The 9,630-nt window shown below is 32.0% G+C and overlaps 2 protein-coding genes across 2 annotated transcripts; both read right to left on the bottom strand.

The window, feature by feature from the left end:
* Nucleotides 1–617: 617 nt before the first annotated feature.
* On the bottom strand, nt 618–3,407 carry LOC149896669 (uncharacterized). The gene is made up of 4 exons (XM_090117665.1): nt 3,263–3,407; nt 2,075–2,981; nt 1,454–1,778; nt 618–908 (listed from the first exon to the last, which is right to left on the bottom strand). The coding sequence occupies exons 1-4, from the start codon at nt 3,405–3,407 to the stop codon at nt 618–620; spliced, it is 1,668 nt and encodes a 555-aa protein (XP_089973791.1).
* A 1,732-nt stretch (nt 3,408–5,139) lies between these two features.
* On the bottom strand, nt 5,140–9,504 carry LOC149896668 (uncharacterized). The gene is made up of 5 exons (XM_090117689.1): nt 9,430–9,504; nt 8,024–8,138; nt 7,425–7,510; nt 6,788–6,935; nt 5,140–5,676 (listed from the first exon to the last, which is right to left on the bottom strand). Exons 2-5 carry the CDS (start codon nt 8,129–8,131, stop codon nt 5,206–5,208), a joined length of 813 nt encoding a protein of 270 aa, XP_089973815.1. The 5' UTR covers nt 8,132–8,138; nt 9,430–9,504; the 3' UTR covers nt 5,140–5,205.
* Between the last annotated feature and the right edge of the window lie 126 nt (nt 9,505–9,630).

Genomic DNA, 9,630 nt, shown 5'->3' with positions numbered 1-9,630 from the left:
AGCATAGCACCGAGGGGTCCTGGGTTCGATTCCCGGTGGAGACGAAGAAAAAAAAATGTCTCGGTCTAGCAGGACACAGAAGACTGATCACCTACTTGTCCCTAAAGAAAATCGATCACTGAAACAGATGTATAATGCATCTGCCCCTTACCCCACTAGGGGACATGGGACTTCACTTATGAGAATGCTTCACTTTAGTGCCAAAAAAACAGAGTAGTACGATAAAATTTAGCATAGGTACAATTTTATTTTGTATTGTTTGAAAACACACGTGCTTCTTAAACTAGAAAAGATTTGTAGGCTGAATTTTTTATGATTTTTAAAAGCTGCCGATTCGATTTTGTTACATAATTTTAAAAGACATTGGCTACTTCACTACATAGTATAAAACAAAGTCGCTTTCTCTGTCCCTATGTCCCTTTGTATGCTTAAATCTTTCAAACTACGCATTGGATTTTGATGCGTTTTAAATAGATAGAGTGATTCAAGAGGAAGGTTTTAGTATATAATTTATTAGGTTTTAAAAGCGGGCGAAGCCGCGGGCAGAAAGCTAGCTCGTTATAATAGCAGCTATAGTAGGATATAACAACTAGGAATAAGAAAAACACAAATAAATATTAATTTATTTCCTTCATAGCATGTAACAATCTCAACACAAATATAAAATCTTGCCTTGTTACATTAACTTCATATCCATTATTGTAAACAAAATTAGAGAAATTTTCTTCCAATCCACTTTCTGAACTATCTTCTATCAAAGCCAGGAGTCGAGACAAACCCAGGTGTAAAATTACTTCTAAAAGTTCCCTTTTGGTAGCGTTCTTCAAGTAAATCTCTTTGAGATCCGCATACCAGTTCTGTTTCTTGAATTTTGTTATGGAAGCTATGCTTTTTATGGCGTTGTGTAACTGAAAAAAAATAAAATGAAAATATACTTATAACCAGATAATTTACATAACATAATACATAATATAACCTGACTGAAGATCGGATATAATATTACCACACCAAGAATCATAAACATGTAATTATGTACTGTTTCCTGTTTTATAGTTTAGATTAGCACTAAGAAATAATTTTAGTAACATTTTAACACACTCAAAAGTCAACTCAATAAGTCATAAGACAACACATGTATCCAAACACACACACACCTTGAAAAATCCATATTTTATTATTAATATTATAAATGCGAAAGTAACTCTGTCTGTCTGCCTGTTACTCAATCACGCCTTAACTAATGAACCAATTTGCATGAATTAATTTGGTACTTATAGAGATATTTTGATACCCGAGAAAGGACATAGGCTACTTTTTACCCCGGGAAATAGGATAGGTTTTATCCCGGAAATCCCAAGGGAACGGAAACTATGCGGGTTTTCTTTGACTAAACGGGCGAAGCTGCGGGTGGAAAGCTAGTCATTGATAAAATTAATCGCAATATTTAACTCACCCCATTCAAATGATCCTCCAAATCAGTCAAAAACCTCTCAAATTGTCCCACCGTGTCCATTTTATCTCTCTCCCCATAGATCAAGCTCCTCAAAAACGTTCTAAAATCCCTCCACAGCTTGATTGCCGAACGAAACTTCTGTTTCTTCTTTATTTGCGGCATCACACTCTTCTTTTTATTCTTTCTCAATTTTGTGATAGTCTTCAATAGTTCTACACTGAGCGTCAATTGGTGTGACTCGTTCGCTGACTTGTATAGGTATATCACGTATTTTAATAGCTCTAAATCGTTTGGGTGTATGTGATCGTTGGATTTCAATTTCTTCCTGAAAATAAATAAATACTTTTAAGATTGTTTTCATGAATTGATTTATGCAAAAGTGAAGAACAATTATTTTTATCTAGCCTCTAGGACTTCAGCGGTTAACCAGAAATAAAAACATGTAGTGAAAAAGTAGCTTCCTAATGGTAAAAGAATTATTAAAATCGGTCTTGCAGTTTTTGAATTATCATAAGACACAAGCAAACAAAATATCAAATCGTTCTCTTCAATATATTAGAGTGGAATATTATATAAATGTTCGAATTTCGTATAGTATTAATTTAAACATGTATAACTTACGTTAAATCTTTTAATTTGCTTAACGCTGTTCTTATATCAACAGCCGATCTCAACCAATCATATTTGACTAACGCTTCATTGTCCATTTCAATCATATCTCTTAATACATTAACATAAACATCAAAATCGTCTTTTTCATTTATTTTTTTAAGATTTAATCTCTTTTCTTTAACAGGTTTTGGAGTAACAGAACCTTCTTTCAAATGTGCCAAATGTAATTTGAATAACTTATTGTGTTCAGAATCAACTTCATGTGAACTTTTTCTACCAAAATAATAATCTATTGTTATGTCATCTCTATTTTGTCCAATGTTATTAGCATCAGAAAGTTTTAGTCTACTGCGAAGTCTTGTTTCGTCTGTATTAGATAATTTAGGACGTTCAGGTATATACCCAAATTGCTTATGAGCATATAAAAGTTTTCTAATAGTTCTTATATGGTCTTGTAGACTCTTTTTCATACTTTGATAAGGATGGTCGTCTTCATCTGTGTCAGGGAAATAATGTTTTGATTTTCCATTTTTATGTTTACTTCTTAGATTTGCGTCATCATTTCTTCCAAAAAAGTAGTCCATATCTATATAATCATTAGGGTTGAAAATCACACTGTTTTGTACAATAGTCTGAGGATCTACAACATTATTATAGTTATGTTGCTTCAAAATATTGAATATATTGTTAAATTTATCTCTATTGTCATAATTGTTTCCTTGATTCTTTAATTTATTTCTTCTTTTGTTTTTGTTAAGTTGTTTTTCGTATGAATCTTTAGATAGGTCATCGGTATTAGGTCCGAAACGGTTGTGAGGGTCGTAGTAAGCGAATTCTGGTGCGTAATTATACACAGGTGCGTAATATACTTGTTCTTCATCGTCGGTTCGAGATTTAAATGGAGGTTTTTCTGCGGCTGTTAAAGAGAATACATAGTTCATATAATTATATTATTAACTAGCTGTGACCCTCGCGTTTACCCGCATTGCTCCGTTCCTAGCGGTCTTAGCATGATGATTATAGCCTATATGTTAAACCTACTGTTAAAAATGTTCATTCAAAATTTCTAAAAGCTATTTTTGACTTCGATTGATATAAATAAAAAATAAAATCAAGATTCTTACTAAATTAGTTATTGTTTGTTGGCTGAGCCTCTGACGTTAAATCAAAGCCATAAAAATGTTAATGCATACTTACATATTTCATACACGTAATATTCATTACTATTCTCTTTCACACCATCAGCAACAGACTCTATTCTTTCAATACCTTTTATAATTGTTCCTTCCGATTTCACAAAATTTTCTATGTTACTTTCTTGTCTGGCTTCAAATAAATCCATATCGTCAAAAATCGTACGTTTAGATTCTTTGTTTAAACGATCTTCAGTTTTAAATTTGTTTGGTTCATTACAATTAATTGTAACATTTTGTTTATTTATTTCTTGAGCTGAAGTAGTACTAATGTTATTTAAATTTGCTGTTGTAGATAAATTCGATTCGTTACCTGTTGATTGCGTATATATTTCAGTTGTAGTAGATATTTCTACACTTGTAGTTGTTTCTGTTACGTTGCTTTTTGGAGAATCTGTATTAATAGATACTTTGGTAATATTAAAATCATTAATATCTAGATCAATGAGTTTCAAACCACCAAATGTTGTATTATTTTTTATAGTGCTAGAAGTATTATCACTTTTAGTAAGTATTTCTTGTTTATCTGTCGTGCTCTGTTCTGTAGTACTTGAAGTACTTATGACTGGATTTGTTGATGTCATGTCCTTTGAAATTAGTTCTTTATCACTAGTTGTTTCTATATTATCATTATATTCTTGTATTTGAACGTTTTCTTTACGCGTTAAGTCTCTTTCTCGAACGCCGTACCGCGGAGATTCAGCTGACCTAACTGTATCGTTCAAAATTAAATCCGTTGTGGTTTCTTCAATTGTTTTTTGTTTAGATTCATCATCGCTTTCTTTAGTATTAGGTTCAAAATTATCAATAACGGTTGATCTTAAACGTTCATTACTTTCATGGTCATTTTCGTTTTTACTATCTTCATCGTCGTAAGTATAAGAATTTCTTAATACATTTGAATTTTTATTAAGTGTGGGTGGATCTTCACTTCTTAGAATATTTGCTGTCGTATTTTGCTCATGATTATATCGTGATGTAGTAATAGTTGGTTTATTTTTAACATGTAGTTCATCATAAACAGGTATAACTGGAATCACTTGCTCTTGCGTGCTATGTTCCTTACTTGTGTTTCCACGTTTATCTCTTTTGCCAGCTCGTAATGTTAAATCTACAAAATTTTTGTCAGTTTCTGCACTAATTTTTCTATTATCTTCGACGTTTACAGTGTCTTGTTTATCATCACGTCTTTGCGGTTCATTATTCTTTCGTAAATTTTGTGTTTCCTCTTGAAGTAAGCCCTGCACATACGCAGAATGTGTGTCTAGCTCATCGTCTGATATATCTACATGAGATGCATTCGGTTCATTATTATTTTGATAATCTTCAAATATTCGTCTGGCGATCTTTTCTAAGAATTGTCTCTTTTCCTCTTCAGGTAATAGATCTATATATTTTTCGTCACTTTCTTCATTGGAGATTACACTTTTTAATAGAACTAATATTACTAGTGTTACACGCATTTTAACAAAACATCAAGTCATTTTTGTTTCATCGTTAGATAGAAAGAACGGATTAGTTACACGAACCTTTTGATTGCAAATCTTGTTCTCTAATTAAATCAAGCGTATGAAAAATTAATTGCATCTACAAGAAAATGATTTGCTGATAAGAAACCTAGTATTTTATTGATGTAAGACGTTTTAAGGTCAATATGCATTTATGCGAGTAACATGTATTGTTAACATTTACGAAACATAAAATTCTGAGTTGGTTTTAAGTTATTTTCGATTACTTTTTTTATCATAAGACTAAGTATAAATGAACGCACTAATATTTTAAATTGCAAATAAAATCTAATATAGCCTTAAAATTTGTCAAAAATGATATGAAACGAAAATATAATCTTTATTAAAAAGGGTAGTAAAATAAAAGATTAGATATATTTAATTAACTTTATTATCACTTGATAATTATAAACTATTTACAAATCTACTAAACTACTATCTATTGCCTGTTATATCTATAAGACCCTCTCCAGTTCCTACCAGTTCTAATACTTCTTTCAGCACCTAATCTAGAATCTTCGAACTTATCATCGACTTCTGTTTCTGCTTTTTGAAGTTCTTCTTTCTCTTCTGCCTTCTGTTCTGTCTTCTCTTCTGTCTTCTCTTCTGGTTCAATAACTTCTACACCTTCTTCCATTAAATTCATTTCTTCCACCGCTGCTTGCACTAGCTTTTCCACCATGTTTTGCTTACGACTGGGAAAACGTTTTTGATTTTTAACAGTCACAGTTTCTGTTTCTTTCTGTGCTTCTGGTTGTTTTGGTTTGTCTGTCTGTTCGTTTTCTATTTTATTATCTGGTTGTTCCTTTTTGTCTTCGGGTACTTTGCCGATTTCCATGTTCAGGTCGTAGTAGGATGGTGAGTCTTCGCACGGTATGGAGTCGCGGGATCTTGTGCAGACAAGTACTTCCTGGAAATTGAAACATAGTGTTTTAATTATTATTCGTTATGATTTTTTATAATGACTACATAAGAAATAAGGTTGTTAAGTATACAAATAACAATGTTGAGTGTTTATTAATTTCAATATAATTATAATGTTTTCGGTATTGCTCGTAATGTTGGAAAAAAATTGATACTTGTGAAACTATCGGAGCCTTTACATTCTATTAAATATTATACTCTATCACATAACGAAATAAGGCACAAACCTTATTAAGATTAAACCTGATTAAACACAGTTTCACTGGGAGAAATAAAGCTCCATCTATACGTAACGTTTCTGCCAGTCGCTTCTATAAGTGTCTCTTAGATAATAGGCTCTATAAGTCTATACACATAAAAATATTCTATTCTCATAGAAATAAGGCACAAACATTATTAAAAACCGTTTCACTGGGACAAATAAAGCTCCATCTACACGTAACGTTTCTGCCAGTCGGTGTCTATAAGTGTCTCTTAAATAATAGGCTCTATACACATAAAATACTCTATTCTCATAAAAATAAGGCACAAACCTGATTAAAAACCGGTTTACTGGGACAAATAAAGCTCCATCTACACGTAACGTTTCTGCCAGTAGGTGTCTATAAGTGTCTCTTAAATAATAGGCTCTATACACGTAAAAATACTCTATTCTCATAGAAATAAGGCACTAACCTGATTGAAAACCGTTTCACTGGGACAAATAAAGCTCCATCTATATGTAACGTTTCTGCCAGTCGGTGTCTATAAGTGTCCCTTAAATAATAGGCTATATACACATAAAAATACACATCTCATAGAAATAAGGCACAAACCTGATTGAAAACCGTTTCACTGGGACAAATAAAGCTCCATCTATACGTAACGTTTCTGCCAGTTTGTGTCTATAAGTGTCTCTTAAATATAGGCTCTATACACATAAAAATACTCTATCTCATAGAAATAAGGCACAAACCTGATTGAAAACCGTTTCACTGGGACAAATAAAGCTCCATCTGTACGTAACGTTTCTGCGAGTCGCTGTCTATAAGTGTCCCTTAAATAATAGGCTCTATACACATAAAAAAAACTCTATCTCATAGAAAAAAGGCACAAACCTGATTAAACACAGTTTCACTGGGACAAATAAAGCTCCATCTATACGTAACGTTTCTGCCAGTTTGTGTCTGTGACGGCAAACAGACGTGGAATATCTGACAGTCGTTGTCAACGTCAGCATAATAACCGTATACGCGGTTTTCGCAACTGTAATAAATTATATAAATAAATTATAACAAAGGTGTGTGCCGAGCACACGTGTCAGAAGTGAAACTTCTTTGGCAAGATTCAAGGATACCGAAATCGACGCAAAAAATGAGAAACACGCTTAATCTCTTGAAATTATTATATTGTCGCCAATTATTGATACGTGCACAAAGTATCCATGTTTGCACTAGCCTTAACCTATACTAATATTATAAAGAGGAAAGGTTTGTATGTGTGTATGGTTTTCACGCATAAACTACTGGACCGATTTTGATGAAATTTGGCACAGATAATCTTTAGACCCTGAGAAAGAACATAGGCTACCTTTTATTGCGAAATATGTACCACGGGCGAAGCCGGGGCGGACCGCTAGTATTTATTAAAATCCGTTCATCCAATCGAAAGTTCTCAAGAAATAAATCCAAAAGAAACAGTCTAATTGAGATCTTGATAATATTCGCAAATGTTTGTTAAAATTATTGTTCTTACCTGAACGTATCTGTAATATTTTCTCGAATAGATGTAGCGTTAGCTGGTAGATTTAACGAGTCCGCTTTTGTTACGTTTACCATTTCCTGAAAATTCAGAAATTTTAAGTAAAAGTTATTTTGTCGAGTTTCTTACCGATTTTTCTCGGTAGAAAAGATATTCCGAATCGGTAATCCCTACTTGTAATATTATAAATGCGAAAGTATCTCTGTCTGTCTATTACGCTTTCCTGCTTAAACCTCTCAACCGATTTTGTTGAAATTTGGCACAGACAAGACCCTGAGAAAGAACATAGGCTACCTTTTATCAAAACACCACGCGGACGAAGCCGTGTGCGGAAGCTAGTAGTTTATAAACAGATAATTCAAACTCATCATCATAAGATCTCAAAGTTATTGCTAAGACATGAAGCTGCTCTGTTGTACATGTAGCTGTACAGAGAAACATCAAGATGATAAATTTCAAGTTATATAATTTAATATTATATAAATGCAACCCTACACTAAAAATCACTTATAATTTGTTAAAAATTACTTTATTTAGAAAATTAATTCAATTATTTTTCACTAGGTACTTTTATAAAAAAACATAATACTCACTCGAAGCATTTTCAAAACTACCCCACTATTTGCTTCCAATTCAATCTCATCAGCTGTCACGTATAAAACACACAAACATATATATATACACCTTAACAGAGCGGCCATTTTTTAACTGAAAATAAATAAATTCAAATTAGGGCCGATTTTTCAATCGTTGGTTAAAATTTATCCGTCCAATAAAGTATTACACGAACATTTTAAAATGTCACCTGTATACTGTCAAATACAGAAAAATATAATATATTTTTGAAAGGGTAGATTAATAGTAGAATAAGTTTTAACCAAGGATTGAAAAATCAGCCCTTAAAGAAAATTTCGAATTGAAGATACTGCTAAATAAATAAACATTTCAGGACAATTTCCACACACGGTACGATCTGATCCCATACTAAGCTTTCGCTTGTGTTATGGAAACCAGATGGCTGATAAACATACATATATAATTTTAAATAAATACTTATATAGATAATAATTAACACCCAGACACAGAGCTAACTTCTATGTTCATCATACAATTATTTGTCCCGGGTGGGAATCGAAACCACGACCTCTGGCTTGGAAGGCAGGGTCAGTACCAACCAAGAATAAACTACTTTTGATAAATAAAATCTTAAAAGTCAGAATTACTAGCTATCCCGGCAAACGTTGTTCTACCTTACTCTTATCACATAAGGGTAAACATAGATGTTGACCGATTCTCTGATGTACAAAAGACATACAAAATTTCATTAAAATCGGTCCAGCCGTTTCGGAGGACTATGGTAACAACTAACAAACATTGTGACACGAGAGTTTAATATAAAAAGCTAAGAATGATAATAAAATATAAATATTTTAAAATTTACTGCATCATTGAAATTTAACTACATAACTAAGGGCCGATTTTTCAATGCTTGGATAAAACTTATCCGTCCAATAAAGTATTACACGATAATATTAAAATGTCACGTAAACTGTCAAATACGGGCAATTAGAATACGTTTTTAAATTTAAGGGCCGATTTTTCAATCAAGCATTGAAAAAATCGGCCCTTAGTTTTATACATTATTCGACGAATAAGTTTTATCCAAGCATTGAAAAATCTGCCCTTATATTAAAGAAAAAACATTTGCAATAAGAAATTATATGTATCGAAACTGACAATACATAATTAAATATACTTAATTTATAAATTTTACTCTAATCTAGAACCTACATTTTTTCCTCTCGGGGATTTTCTGAATTAAAAAATATAAATAAATATATAAAATAAATAAAATTATTTTAACTGTCGAAACTTAACAGTACACTAAAATATACAAAACTATTCCATTTATTTATAAAAAGGCAGAAAATATTACCAAAAAAAAATAAAACAAATTCTCACACAACCTAAGATTAAAAAAATTCTACAATTTACTCACGTTTTAATAAATACAGTTAATCTTTTTTATGTATACAGACAGATAGACAGACACACACGGAACACAGTACAGCACTAGAATGCGAAATATTTTATCCATATACGGTCTTTTATAAAGCACAGGGGAGATTCGCGGAATCCGCAATAAGGATTAGGTAGCGACAGCAAATAAAGTAAAATGCCATTTTTTATTATTCATGTT

The sequence above is a fragment of the Colias eurytheme genome, chromosome 28, assembly GCF_061535395.1.
Source record: "Colias eurytheme isolate Ceu_HAF_F1 chromosome 28, ilColEury1 Martin Lab GWU primary, whole genome shotgun sequence".
NCBI lineage: Eukaryota > Metazoa > Arthropoda > Insecta > Lepidoptera > Pieridae > Colias > Colias eurytheme.
Note: the sequence above shows the minus strand (reverse complement) of the source record. Positions and strands in the feature narration are given on the sequence as shown.

What these genes read in the sequence shown, in the direction of transcription:
- LOC149896668 (XM_090117689.1), bottom strand. Translation starts at nt 8,131, where the DNA reads ATGGCCGCTCTGTTAAGGTGTATATATATATGTTTGTGTGTTTTATAC. An exon ending in AATATTACAGATACGTTCAG is followed by an intron (nt 6,936 to 7,424) that starts GTAAGAACAATA and finishes AATTTATTACAG; the next exon opens with TTGCGAAAACCGCGTATACG. An exon ending in GTGAAACTGTGTTTAATCAG is followed by an intron (nt 5,677 to 6,787) that starts GTTTGTGCCTTT and finishes TTCAATTTCCAG; the next exon opens with GAAGTACTTGTCTGCACAAG.
- LOC149896669 (XM_090117665.1), bottom strand. Translation starts at nt 3,407, where the DNA reads ATGGATTTATTTGAAGCCAGACAAGAAAGTAACATAGAAAATTTTGTG. An exon ending in ATATTACGTGTATGAAATAT is followed by an intron (nt 2,982 to 3,262) that starts GTAAGTATGCAT and finishes TCTCTTTAACAG; the next exon opens with CCGCAGAAAAACCTCCATTT. An exon ending in AGCAAATTAAAAGATTTAAC is followed by an intron (nt 1,779 to 2,074) that starts GTAAGTTATACA and finishes ATTTATTTTCAG; the next exon opens with GAAGAAATTGAAATCCAACG.